The sequence below is a fragment of the Tupaia chinensis genome, unplaced genomic scaffold, assembly GCF_000334495.1.
Source record: "Tupaia chinensis unplaced genomic scaffold, TupChi_1.0 Scaffold143333_1, whole genome shotgun sequence".
NCBI classification, from domain to species: Eukaryota; Metazoa; Chordata; class Mammalia; order Scandentia; family Tupaiidae; genus Tupaia; species Tupaia belangeri.
Genome location: NW_006203177.1, coordinates 242,227 through 256,182, shown reverse-complemented (window position 1 = coordinate 256,182; position 13,956 = coordinate 242,227). Strand labels below are relative to the sequence as shown.

General features: G+C 44.4%; 1 protein-coding gene and 1 non-coding gene across 2 annotated transcripts in view; both read right to left on the bottom strand.

The window, feature by feature from the left end:
- The window catches only part of PRKCI (protein kinase C iota), a 60,483-nt gene that overhangs the window by 1,898 nt on the left and 44,629 nt on the right, over positions 1–13,956 (bottom strand). Inside the window, exons 12-17 of the mRNA XM_027766419.1 lie at positions 12,654–12,789; positions 10,595–10,682; positions 9,197–9,322; positions 6,198–6,277; positions 5,350–5,439; positions 4,445–4,560 (exon numbers count right to left, since the gene is read on the bottom strand). Coding sequence (XP_027622220.1) covers positions 4,445–4,560; positions 5,350–5,439; positions 6,198–6,277; positions 9,197–9,322; positions 10,595–10,682; positions 12,654–12,789 — 636 coding nt within the window. The remainder of the gene's footprint in view (positions 1–4,444; positions 4,561–5,349; positions 5,440–6,197; positions 6,278–9,196; positions 9,323–10,594; positions 10,683–12,653; positions 12,790–13,956) is intronic.
- Positions 12,149–12,255, bottom strand: LOC114005194 (U6 spliceosomal RNA). The gene has a single exon (XR_003547074.1). It is a non-coding gene; the product is annotated as a U6 spliceosomal RNA (small nuclear RNA).

Here is a 13,956-nt window from a genome sequence, read left to right as displayed (position 1 = left end):
ATTTCTTACATTAATACCAAAACATTTTCTGAAAGAATCAAGAATAAAGAACAGTGAAAATTTAAAAAGACCAACAATCCCACAAGCAAGTTTAGAGCCAAAAGGTAGTTCAAAACTGAAGCCCGGGGACAAGAAAGGCATGAGTTCCATAATCCCAGGCAGTCTTAACTGCTGACCTGAGCAACATGTGCAACTGCAGCTGCACATCCAGGTCTGAGTTAGCACCCGGTTTAGTCCCCTCACAGCCAGATGGAAGATGGTGAAGAGAAGGCCCAGAGGAAGTCAGCCAAAGGGAAAGGCAGCAGGAACACATGCTGAGACACCTGGCACAGGAGCGGGCAGCACAGGAGGTTAAGGGTCAGAGAGTGGAGCGGGCACCCTGTGCACTGGGCTTGTTTCACACACAGCAAGACGGCGGTACTACCCAGTCTTCTAATACCTCAATGCACGCGTCGCACGGAGGAGCACAGTCACTAGAGGACATGGTCCCTGGCTTCCAAGCCGGAGGGAGAGTGGGGCAGCTTGCTCATACTAGAAAGCCGTGAGAGGAAGCAGTACCTGCTAAGTTTCACACAGGATAAGCTAAGCCCTGTTCTCACCAAAGTTCTAAAGAAAGGGGTGACTTCTAGCTGGGGAAACCGAAAACCTAATAAAATGATGAGATTATAGCAGTTCTGGGGAAATGCAAGTAATTTACTGGAGTTGAAGTGAAGGACTAGAGGTGGTGAATGGCAGATGATGCTGGGAGGAAGGTAATGGATAAAGAAGTCAGTGATGTTTACAGGAAGCAGTTTCACTCCGATCCATGAAAGTTCTGAATGCACTGGAGTTGGCTCTGAAAGATGGGAAGATTTCCACAGGTCAATGAAGAAGGAATATAGATCTACGGGCAGGCAGAGAGGGAGGGACAGTGGCCCTCCTCTCAGGGAAGGGGCAGTAACTGGCACTCTTAGGAACACTATTTGTGTTAACAGTGGGCAAGATGGCTAGAAGGTCAGGCTGGAGCAGATGGGGGAGGCCTTAAATGACTGAGGGCTTCGGATTAAGAGCGTTAGTCCTTCAGGAGATGTACAAAATAGGTTGCAAAGTAAGGGAAGGAGATCAGTAAGGAGGCTGGTGCCACTGGGCATGAACTGAGTGAGACTTGCACTCGGGTGTGTGACAGAAGAGGGACAGGAGGAGCTGATGCAAGTGACAAAGCAGTAGAGGGAGAACAGGCCAGGACTCAGCAGCCGCAGGTACATGTTCTGTGAGGGACAAGGAGGAGTCAGCCACCACTGACATTCTGAATATGCATGACAAGAATACATGGTCCAGGGGACCAGCAGTTAGCATAATGGCTGTGTCGCTGGACTCCCACGTAGTCGACTGCAGTTCATGTCCTGGACCCGGTGGCTTAAAACTCACGCTGGGCGCGTGTGCATGCGTGCCCAAGATCCCGAGAGGAGAACGGAGGAGAAGGGATTGCGGCGTGACCATCCCCCCTGGGGGGGGTGATTTCTCGCTTTCTATCTCTCTGTCTCTCTCTGACTATCTGGCGAGCGCACGCATCCTATAGCAAAAACTACTCCAAAAAAAAAAAAAAAAGAATACATGCATGGTCCAAAAGATCAGAAATAGGTAAATAAATTTTTACAAAGAAACTGATTAAGAATGATAGGAAAAGAGACCACAGAAGGTCATTTATTCTATTTTAGATCTGGTATGGAAATGCCGCTCAGGAGAGATCAGGGCAGGGGTTGGTTGCTTCAGAAACCATCACACGTTTACCCGTGACAGCGACCTTCTGAGGAAGGCAATATATGGAGATACAGGCTCAGAGAAGTTACATAATTCACATCCGAGGTGACCCAGTTGGCAGGAGGTGGCATCGGGACTTAAACATCTCTCTTTCGATTAAATCCAGTGTTCTTTTAAACACATGACGCTGTCAGAAACCCCGATTTGGAACATACCTCTCTCCTCCCGTAGCCAGTATGCGCTGTGTCCAAACGCCTGGCACCTATTAGCGTAATGCCTTTTGCTTAGTAACTACTTGCCAATCTAGCTAGGGGTCATTTAAACGGCTGGTAGCCAGTGCAGGGTTGGCTGAATGCTCCAAGGTACAAATTACATACAGAAAGAGAGCAGAACCACGCATCTTTGCCTGAATGGGACAGGGAAGAGCCGACAGACGAGTGGTCACAGAGATGAAGCAGAACCAGGATGGGTGTTAGGACAGCCCACGAGTGCCAAACGCTTTACAGACAACAGGAGGGATGAGGACTGACTGAAAAAATGCTTTACAATTAGACGTTTAAGAAGCCAATTCAGCTTTCAAAAACCAAAGGAGCAGGTTAAACTGTAAGAGGTTAATGCTGGCAGTAAGAAAGTGTGAGACTGGGCCAAGTGGTGGCATGGTGGTTAAGGAGGCTAGATCCCACAAGGCTGATAGCATGGTTCAAGTCTTGGGTCCAGTGGCTTGAAAAACACATTGAGCGTGCACGCACACGTGCCCGAAACCCCACAAGGAGAAACGGAGTAGGGACTGTGGAGCAACCCGTGGAGGGGTGTTTTCCCACACACTTCTTCCTCCCCCATCTCTCTCTGGTGAGTTCAACCCTCTAGCAAAAAAAAAAAAGAACAAAAAAGGGAAAGTGTAAGGCGATCAACATTGACCATTCTGAAGAAATCTGATAAAGATACTGCTGGTTTTTTCCTTCTACCATGAACATCAGATTGGTCTCATAGCCTAAGTGTTAAGGGAGTTGGGTTCCACACGGCCAACCACAGTGCCGTCCTTGGCTCCAATCCAGCCCCACCAGCTTGAGAAGCACGCCAGGCACATGCCCCAAACCCCAACAGGGTGGAGACACGAGGAGAAAGGACTGCTCATAAGCATGCTCATCGGGAGGTGCTTTCTCCGTCCCTCTTCACTCTCTCCCTGGAGCGTGCCCTCTCACGATCAAAAACAACAACAAAAAACAAAAACAAACAAACAAAAACACCCACCTTACCATGAGCATCTATGAATTACTTATAAAAAAAAAGCCTGACGATGGCTTTTCTTAAAAGCCTGACGGTGGCCTAGGCACCGTGGCACAGGTGGCAGCATGTTGGTCTGCAGTGCTGAAGCCACAGAGCTGGCCGTGGATTCAGATCCTGAGTTGACCTGAAACATACTAGGCATGCGTGCCCAGGATCCTGACTGGTAGAGGGATGGGGAAGGGGCATCATGGCGTGACAAAACCCTGTCCATGGTGATCCTCTCTCTCACGTGACAAACAAATACGTTTTTAAAAAAAAAAAAAAAGAAGAAAATTTAAAAAAAAATTTTGAAGGTGAAAAGAAAGTGAGAGAGAAAAATGTGGCTGTTCACAGAAGCTACGATTCGGGAAAATGATTCACAGTATTTGAGCATGTTCATAGGCAGAGGGAATGCTGGGGAAAAAAGAACAGAAAATGGAATGAGATAACAGACGAGTAAAATCTTGGAGGAAACAAGTCTAGTAAAACAGAAGGGGCATCCTTTGCGAAAGGAGAGCCTTCCAAGAGTAGGGAAGAAAAAGGGTGAACGAGTTAGAATGTAGTCCTGAGGCAAGGCGGACTGCTGCAGCTGGAAAGGGAGGAACGTGTACCAGAGCGGCCTCGGTCAGTCCCTGCAGTCCAGTTAATGCAAGGTTAACCATGAAGGGTGAAGGGAAGGAGGCAGGCTAGGATCGATGGCTTCTGAAACGCACAGACCGTTTGGGAGAGGAGCTGCGACGAGTGGTAAGAATTGGGGTGTAAGTAAAATGACTGTCAAACACTAAGAGACGCCTTGAGCTTTGTGAAAATGAATCTGTAATGACAGGTATATATTCAAAATATCCCCAAATTATCCCAAACTATATTTTTAAAAGATGCGAAATAGATACAGAAACAATTACAGATCACTGCTGGCTGATTTGATAACTTGATGCAATCTTTTAAAAAGCGCAGTCGGGTAGTGCTGATCAACAGCTTTAACATTTCCAAAGCCTTTGCCCGAACTCCCTTTCTAGAAATCTATCTTAAGGCAATACTCAGGAACTCGGGCAGACCGTTACTGTCAACACGGGACACAGCAGCAGAGTAGCAAGAGCACAGCCTTAGCCAGCCAGGTCTGGGTGTGAGCCCTGACTCTGCACCTGACAGCTGTGTAACTCTGCCTGACCTCTCTGAGCCTCGGTTTCCTCATCTGTAAAATGAAGATGACAGTGAACAGCCATGAGGCTGTTTATGAGGCCCTAGTGAGAATTAGGGATAATGAATGTAAAGTGAAGCAGAAAATAAATGACAGTTATTAAATTTATGATATAATAGATCTAAACATCTAATAAACTGAATGGTTAAATTCTAGTGTAACTGACGAAACACTGTACAGTCACTAAAAAAAGGGTTTTCAGAAAACCTTAACAACTTTTCAGGGTCTGGAAGTACTTACTCATCATCTGGAGTGAGCTGGACAGGTTCATTAGTAAACTGAGAGTCAAAGTTGTCCAAACCAAATTCACCAGAAATGTTTGGTTTAAAGGGAGGTACCACCTGCTTTTGCTCCATCTAAAAGACATAATTGGGTAACAGCTCAAGTCTGCATTCTTAGAGAATTCTACCTCAACATTTCTCCTTTGCCCTCAGATGTTTTCCACCTTTTCAAAGGCATGGTTCTACAATATCAACTATGATGAGTATCATTTACAAATCTGATACGGGCTACAATATCACAACATGCTCCTCGACATAAACAGTCTGATGTTTTTGTTTGGAAAATGTTTTAGGACCAGCTGGTGGCATCCCCAGGCAGCTGGGTGCTACGTGGTCAGCTGAACAAGTCCTGGACCTAGCAGCTTGGAAAACACACCAGACACATGCATGCCATGCCCAAAATCCTAAGAGGAAAATGGAAGAGAAGGGACAGTGGCCTGGATGTCTCCCGCAGTGGGTGCTTTCTCATGCCCCACCCACCCCACCTTCTCTCTCTCCAATAAGGGCATGTGCCCTATAGCAAAAACTAAAAAGAATGATTTTGTTATTTAAGATGTATATATTAGTTCATCAACACTGTTTTAAGATAACACAATTCAGGTCAGTAGGTGGCATGGTGCTTAAGGTGCCAGACTCCCACATGGCTAACAATGGTTCAAGTCCTGGACCTGGCACCTTGCCTTCTCACTTTTCCTCTTTTTCTCTCTCTCACTGTCTATCTTGCTATGGTCAATGCATGTGCCTATAGCAAATAAAAAAAATAATGATCATAGATAAAATTAAACAAATAATTATTTTAAAAAATTAAATTCAGTTCAAGGTAATAATAAAACCTAATACAGATAATAATCAAAATTTACATACCATATCCCAATCAACATTTCGGAAGAATGGGTGTCCCTGAATGTCAGCAAATCCTGTTTGAGGATGACAACCCAATCGTTCTTTTGGGTCCTAGAGAAGAAAAGTTTCAAGGATTACGTGAACGTGTCATTCTTTAAAAGAAACCATTTCTGTGGCCCAGAGCACACTGGTCTGGACGCCTGGGTCTGCCTGTAAGCATGCTGGGCGTGTGTTCATACACCCAGGATCTCAGCGGACTGGAGAAAAGACACCATGACATAGTGAGACCCTGAAGAGGGTGTATCTCTCTCTCTTTCTTTCCCTCATGTGTACAAACTGCCATGAAAAAGTAAACTTAAAAAATATTTTTCTTAAAATCATTTTTGTGGGACCAGGAGGTGCGGTGGTTAAGGCACTGGATCCCAAATGCTGACTCTGCACCTCGCGTTCCAGACTACTATATCTTTATCTCCGAAATGACTGAAACGATCTACATTTTATCTCCACAAAGTAGAACACTACACTTAATTGAGTTATTTGAAGCTTGTGGCAGGTGTAAGATTTCCTGCCGGCTCTCTTGCTACCTCCCGTGTAATTAAGGTGTAAAATTTTCACCAGTCCTTGCTAAAAGAAAATGGGGGGAATGAAGGGAGCAACAGAATCACTGAAGAGCACCCCGTTATTTCCTCACAAGGGCTAAGATGACAGTCGAACAGGTAAGCCCCAAACTTTACCACACATCTGTCCTTAGAGCGACTAAAAACCTCTATACTGTGCTGTTGTGGAATTGTATGTTGCCTGACCTACTGCTTACCAATTTGGCTTACACAGACAGAAGCAAGCACGGAAGGTTTTAAAATGGCACACACCTTGTTGAGGAAGCTCTTCAGGACACTTGCAGCCTTTACAGACAGAGAGCGTGGTATACGGATTTGTTTTTCCAAGATAACTAGAAAGAGAAGACCATGGCATTATATTTCATTTTCACCTAACTTTAGTCTCTACTTTTTATTATGAGACATTTAAGGCATTCCAGAAAAAAAAAAAATTGAGACTACATACACAGCTAACGTGCTTTGTATACTTCCCAATCCTATTTCTCTCCCTCCTTCTCAGAGACTGCCTCTAATCTGGACATTGTATGGTTTTAAAAAAATCGTTATTTAATTTTATTTATTATCATTATGTTTTTAATTTGACCAAAAGAATAGAGAAGGCAAGTGAGAAAGCAAGCCGCCAGGTTTGGGACTCGACCGTGGTCGGCCCTGTGGGAGTCCAGTGCCTTAACCGCCTCACCATCTGCCGCCCCAACCTTGCATGTTTTATTCTTTGGCTACGTTACGGTTCCTCCATTTCTTCATTTGTGTAACAGGAATAAGAAAGAATAACTGCTTCATAGATTATGAACTTTAAATGAGTGAGTATTCATAAAATGCTTGGTACATATATTATTTTATTGGACACTGTAAAATTATTTTCCAAAGCTGGTGTATCAATTTTCATTCCCACCAGTCTTCTGTTATTTTATTCTTTTCAAGTTTTTGCCATAATGTGTGTACTCGCTGTGGTGGGAGGAAAGAAAGTGAGAAACTAACCCCTGGGAAGATGGCTACACAGCAGTGCCCCTTCCTACAGTGTCCTCTTGGAATTCTGTGTGTGCATGCACACATATGTACCCAGCATGATTTTTAAGCCACTGGGTCCAGGCCTTGAACTCTGGTCAGCCACATGGGAGATGAGCGCCGTAACCACCATGCCTTTTTGCCTTCTGACCGGAGCCTCTATGAAAGCTCCGACGGCACCACATCCTCTGGCATCATCAGACTTTAAAATCTTTTCTAAATGAAGACCAGCAGATAGCATAATGGTTACTTTGCTGGACTCTCACTTGGTTGACCACGGTTCAAATCCCTGCCCTAGCGGCTTAAAACTCATGACAGGTACATGTGCATGTGTGCCCAAAACCCCGAAAAGAAAATGGAAGAGAAGGGATTGCAGTGTGGTCATCCCCGTGGGGGGATAGTGCTTTCCTGCTTTCTGTCTCTACCTCTACAGTGTGTGCATGTGCCCTATAGCAAAAATCTCTCTAAAAACAAACAAAAATTGTCTAAATGTATGGACACGAAATGGTAGCTCACTTATGTGTCTGTATGTGTATATAAATGTATACATACACACACACACACACACACACACACACACACACAGTTCTGCATCAGAGGGTACATGTGCTCACCAGAGAAAGGGGGATGGAGGAGAAAATGGAGGAGAAAGCACCCCCTCCCATGGGAACAGTCGCACAGCAACCCCTCTCCTCCATCACTCCTGCCTTTTGGGATTTGGGGCTTACACGCAGACGTGCCTGCAAGTTTCTCAAGCCACTGGGTCCAGGACCCAAACCGTGCAGTTGGCCACGTAGGGTCCAGCTGCCTTAACCACCAGGCCATAGAGCTGGCCCGATATCGTAAAGTGCGCTCCCTGGTTACCAGTGATGCTGATATCCCTCCATGCCATTCGGGTTTCTCCTTACAGACGGTTCCTGGGATCCATGGAGGATAGGTTCTAGGACCCCAAGAATACTAAAACCCACAAATGCTAAAGTCTCACATATAAAATGGTGTGGTACTCTGCACGTAACTTACAATATTCTCCTACATACTTTAAATCATCACTAGATTGCTTATGCTCAGGACAGATGCTACCATCACATGCCTCACCACAGGGCACAGTCCGCCATGTCACCACAGGGCATGCGTCCTGACGTCACCACAGGGCATAGTCCAAACGTCACCACAGGGCACGCATCCTGACGTCACCACAGAGCATGCGTCCCGATGTCACCACAGGGCACCCGTCCTGATGTCACCACAGGGCACGCATCCCGACGTCACCACAGGGCATAGTCCAAACATCACCACAGGGCACGCGTCCCGACGTCACCACAGGGCACGCATCCTGATGTCACCACAGGGCATGCGTCCTGATGTCACCACAGGGCACGCGTCCCGACGTCACCACAGGGCACGCGTCCCGACGTCACCACAGGGCATGCGTCCTGATGTCACGACAGAGCACAGTCTGCAATGTCGCCACAGGGCAGTGTCGGTTGACCCTGCCGGTGCAGAGCCTTGGACACAGAAGGCTGGCTATGTGTGAAATCTCCATTCTGACCCTGTGATGACTTCAGTTACTAAATGTAGAACTTCATGGCGGTCTTTAACTTCTTCGGGTTACATGTGTAAGGGACCCTTGTGCTTGTTTCTGTTCTAGCCAATTCTTTGTGTGCTCCGTCACCAAACCCTTCTCACCCTTCTATGATCCCTCTTATCTTCTCGGTCCCCACTGTCCCTACAGTTCTTGAACCATGCACTCAGCCTCGGGGTCCAAGTATGAGGACTCTTCTCTAGCCGCGAGACTCTGCTCCGATCTGTCTGTGACGTATGCTATGCAGGAACCACTTCTGATCTCTGAGTGGGGGGAGGAAACTGTGGGCTGCACTGAAGACCAGAAAGGGAGACGCAGAAACAAACTCGGGCCTGGTACGGCAGCAGGCCCTGGATGCTGCGGCTCAGCATGCTGAGGCCTCAGGGAGGCCTGGGCTTGATTTCCAGTCGTCCTAGAAGTTGGGTGAGAGCGTGTACTCCTGTATTCCCAGCTGCTTGGGAGGCTGAGGCAGGAGGACTGCCACGTGACAAAGTCCTGTCTAAAATCCCACACAACACACACAACCAAACCTCATGCATTAAGTCCGGAGTGTACTGCCCAGATTACTGTCACTTTCCTTATTCAAAATAGTAACCTGAGTTGCTGTCACCTGTGCTCTAGAATAGGTCATTCACAAAGAATCTCTGTAAAAAATGCAGATTACCTTGGAAGAGATAGTCTTCTGTGTTTTGGTCAGGGTTATCGGAGCTCCCAACAATATCAAATGGAGACCTTCCTGCCATCATCTCGAACATAAGCACTCCCAGAGCCCACCAGTCGACACTGAAACCTTTGGAAAGAAATTTTAAAGCAATGAAGTATCCATTCTTTATTCCTAGAGATTAGTAATTAGTGATTCATTTTATCACATGATGGAAAACATAATAAAAAAGTAAACTCTAAATGCATTATAACTCTTATGGTAGGCACTGAGGACTACAGAATGCTTCACTTACCAACAAGGGTAGGTACCTAAAATATAGCATTAAAAATAAAATGATGGGAAATGAAACGCTTCTTTTTCCAAACGAGTTTGTCATTTCACACTCTTGCTCAGTTATCTAATATTTTGAGGATATAGATACGCTACATTTAAGAACAATCTCTTTTGGTTTGAAACCTGCCCTTCCTGTGAGCTGAGACCTTCGAAGGACCTGAGAGACAGAGTGTGAGAAGTCTCACATCCTCCTTAACATCTGTGGAAATCAGAGGACCAGAACATAGAGTCAAATACTTCCTTTCTTAATATAAGTGTATCCTCTGGTGCCTGACGAGCAGTCAGTCTTTCCACCATCTTGCAGATTCCTGGGGGGAAATATGTCAGGGTTCTGGACAACCCTCCAGAGGGTCATGAGTCTGGAGTCACGTGGCTGCCCTTCTGAATCCTATTTCTGCTACTTCCTATTGTCTGACCTTAGGCAAGGTTAAGCTTTCTGCACACCAGTCTCACCTTTGCAGTGGGAACAACAGTGCTTCCTTCACAGGGTTGTTGAGAGGATTGAACTAGGCCCATACATGTAAACTGCTTAGAATAGTGCCTGACACTTTTTTCCATTTAAAAAAAATTGTCAGAGGGTGCCAAAGAGAGAAACAGAGAGAGAGAGAGAGAGTCAGAGAGAGAGAGAAGTGGAGGGCGAAAGCTGCCTGCAATGAGGCTTGGTCACACCACAATCCCTTCATCTCTCCATCCTGCTGGGATCTTGGGCATGCATGCGCACAGACCCTGTGTGTTTTTCAAGCCACTGGGGCTGTAATTCGAACTGTGACTGGCCATGAGGCATAAGGCTCCCTTAACCAGTAGGCCATGGGGCCGGCCCAAGTGTCTTTTGACACTCTAGTAGTTTTCAATAATAAACTATTACTCAAATTTTTTATCCATAAATACTGACAAGGTCAACTATCTCTGATTTCAAAGTTTGGAGTCTTCATGTAGGTTTGAACAGGATCAATAAAGTTAGTATTAATAAAATCAGTATTAGAATGCTACGTGTGCTACAATGCAGCTGGCCCACACTAACCACCGGTCTAGCAACAGTTAAAACACCACCTATTTGTTTATTACCATAATCTTCTCCTCTTAAGATTTCAGGAGCAATGTAATTAGGAGTACCACAGAAAGTGCTGGTTGTATCTCCTGGTCGTAATCCTTCCTTCAATTGAAAAAACAAGACAAAAAAAGAAAGTTAAAATGTAATATAAAAATCTTCATTATGGGAATAAAATGAGTCATATCTCATGAAGAAAATAAACACTTTAAGTCCTACCCTCATAACACAACCACTGTTGAAATCTGAACATTTTCCTTCTGGTCGTTTTTCCTAGAGTACATGTTTTTTGGTTTATATTTTAAAAGATACAGCATGAAGAAAATGAAGGTAATACTAAAAACAAGCATAAGTAGAGAAACTATGCAATGACAAAGGAGACAATCACCAAATGCTATAAAGAAGGCAAACTTGTATTCACCTAACAATACGGCTTCAAAATACAAAGAGTAAAAAGAGAAAAAAAAAATTAGAAGAATTTCACAGTCTTAGGAGATTTTAGCATACCTATATCGGAAAATGATAGCTCACACAGGCCAAAAATTAATAAGCAGAGAAAGATTTAGACAAAAAGTGTAAGTTAAAGAATATATACAGGGACCAGACTCTGGGACAGCAATAACGCAACTGGACCCGCAGGGTAAGATTCCGGGATTGCGTTCTGGAACCTCCCTGTACATGCTGGAGGTGTGTGTATGTGCCCATTACCCAGCCTCGCTGATCAATGCCTTAACCACCACGCCACCTGATGGCCCCAAATATCTGTTTTAACTATTAAACATGTTAGACTATTGAAGAAGATCCTGAATGCATTATTTAAAAGTCATTAGGATGGGGGCCAGCAGGTGATGGGTGGTTAAGGCACTGGACTCCCACATGGCTGACCATGGTTCAAGTCTCGGACCTAGCAGCTTGCTTTCTCACTTTCCTTCTCTCTCTCTGTCTCTCTTGATCAACTTCAAAAAAATAAAATGGCAATGAATAAAAATACAATAATTCTTTTTTTTTCCCCCTTTAAAAATCAGCTTCATTCCTGAAATAGACGGCTTTATTCCTCTTTGACCCAACACATCCTGCCATTTTCTCCAAACTGCGCTGTTCCAGCTGCAGGGCTGTGGGAAATCCTTTGTGTTCTGCTAATTTCACTCTTTTCAGACAGAGTGGCCACAGTGTCACCCCTTTGCACGGGAATAGCTTCTTACAAAATAACCTGTGCAGAATCTACATTTTCAGCTACAAGTGTACAGTGCACCAGTAACTGTGACTCCAGATTCCAGGACTTGCCCATGGGCACTGGAACCCGCAAAAGGAGGGAGCAAGGATGGGTGGACATTGAGCATTTTCCCAATCCATTCTTCGACAAAGGGGCCAGACAGGATCCTCATAAAGCCCGCAATTCAGGCTCTGTCTGTGGAGAACTCTTCAAGGACTTGGTCAATTTCACTGTCAAATTTGACATGATTTTTATGTAATTTTTGATTAGTAACTCTGGCAGGAATACCAGCTCTTTCTGCTTTGTCCAGTATAGCCACTGCGGCTTTGCTGGAGATAACAACAACGTGTGCAGAGCTGAAAACATGGAGCGCTTCACGAATTCGCGCATCCTCCTTGTGCAGGGGCCATGCTAATCTTCTCTGTATCGTTCCGATTTTAGTCTATGTGCTGCCAAAGTGAGCACTACAAGAATTCTTAAAAAAAATAAACAAAATTAAATAAATAATTCTTTTTAAAGCAAGTCATTACTACAAGGCCCAAATCGGAAGGTGATATGCAAATGGACAAGCTAAAGTAGAACGGCGGGTAATTTTTACTTCCAGATTTTCTTCAATAGCGTGACAACTTTGAAGACAACATATTAGACAATAAAGAGAAATGAACTCTTCTTGTAGAACATAAAACATAGAAGATAAAGAATTTTGCAGGTGGGAAAAAGAACATTTGTCTTTGTGCTAGAATTCCCTGAAGTACCCTAAACCAAGCAGCAATCATTTCCCCATCTTTAACATGAAGTAATTTTACCAAGACAATATTATGAGCTTCTGTAAACCTTTTTAATAACTAGAAAATGTTCCTCACCTTACACATGCCATAGTCAGTGAGCTTAATGTGCCCTTCAGAGTCCAGTAACACATTGTCCAATTTCAAATCTCTATAAATGATCCCTCGTTCATGAAGATAATTTAATGCTAGACTGATTTCTGCAGAGTAAAATCTAAAATAAAATAAAAACTAAGTCATTTGTCTTAAAGATTAAAACTGTGGTAAGTTTCTAGAAGTATTTAAGTCCTACTCTCACCTGCAAACGAAACCATAAAAATCACTGTCAATAGATTTTTTTCACCCGATGTTTTTAGAAAGTAATATTAATAAAAACTTGAAGTAGTAGAAATGCCACTTTAAAACATCTGAGCCCAAAATACAATGATAAAAGTCCTAGTCTAACTTAAACTCACATTTTTCATAAAGTTACTAATTTGAAAGTCACAGTGGGGTTCTTAGTCAGGGTCCATGGGTGACACCAGGCAGTCCACACGCACACAGCTGAAGGCACAGCTGCACGACACGTGCAGGTGGACATTTTCTACTGCATTCCCGTAGCTCTGACCAACCCTAAGAGACCAATGGCCCACCCAACCCCCTACGAAAAGGCCTTTAAGAACCACTAACAGATTTAGAATAGAAAGAATGCTAAAAGTTAACTACTCTTTTTTTTTTTTTTGTGGAGAGGTTTTTGCTATAGGGTGTGCTTGCCAGAAAGACAGAGAGAGAGAGACAGCGAGAAATCACCCCCCAGGGGGAATGGCCACAACGCAATCCCTTCTCCTCCATTCTCCTCTTGGAATCTTGGGCATGCACGCACACATGCCTGGCCTGAGTTTAAGCTGCCAGGTCCGGGACTCAAACCACGGTCGACTACATGGGAGTAAAATACCTGAGTTGGTTTATGACTGCTTGGTGGTATGTTACAATTGCGTACATAACGCACTTGCTAGTACCTAATTCTATGATTAGGGATCTGAGCCTTTCCCAGTGCTTCAGTTTCTAGAAAAGCAAAGATGACAAAACAAACAAGCAAACAAACAGAATTGAGGGCCAGCAGGTGGAGTGGGAGCTGAGGTGCTAGACTCTCACGTGGCCAATACAGTTCAAGTCCCGGAGCTGGCACTTGCTCTCACGTTCTCTCTCTTTCTTTCTCTGTTTGTCTCTTTCTGGTGAGCACATGTGCCCTATAGCCAAAAAAAAAAAAGTAGTGATAAATAAAAGAAAAGAAGTAATCTTAAAAACAAATAAACAGGGAACCAGTAGTTAGTGTAATGGTTATGTCGCTGGATTCCCACGTAGTCGACCGCGGTTCGTGTCCCGGACCCGGTGGCTTGAA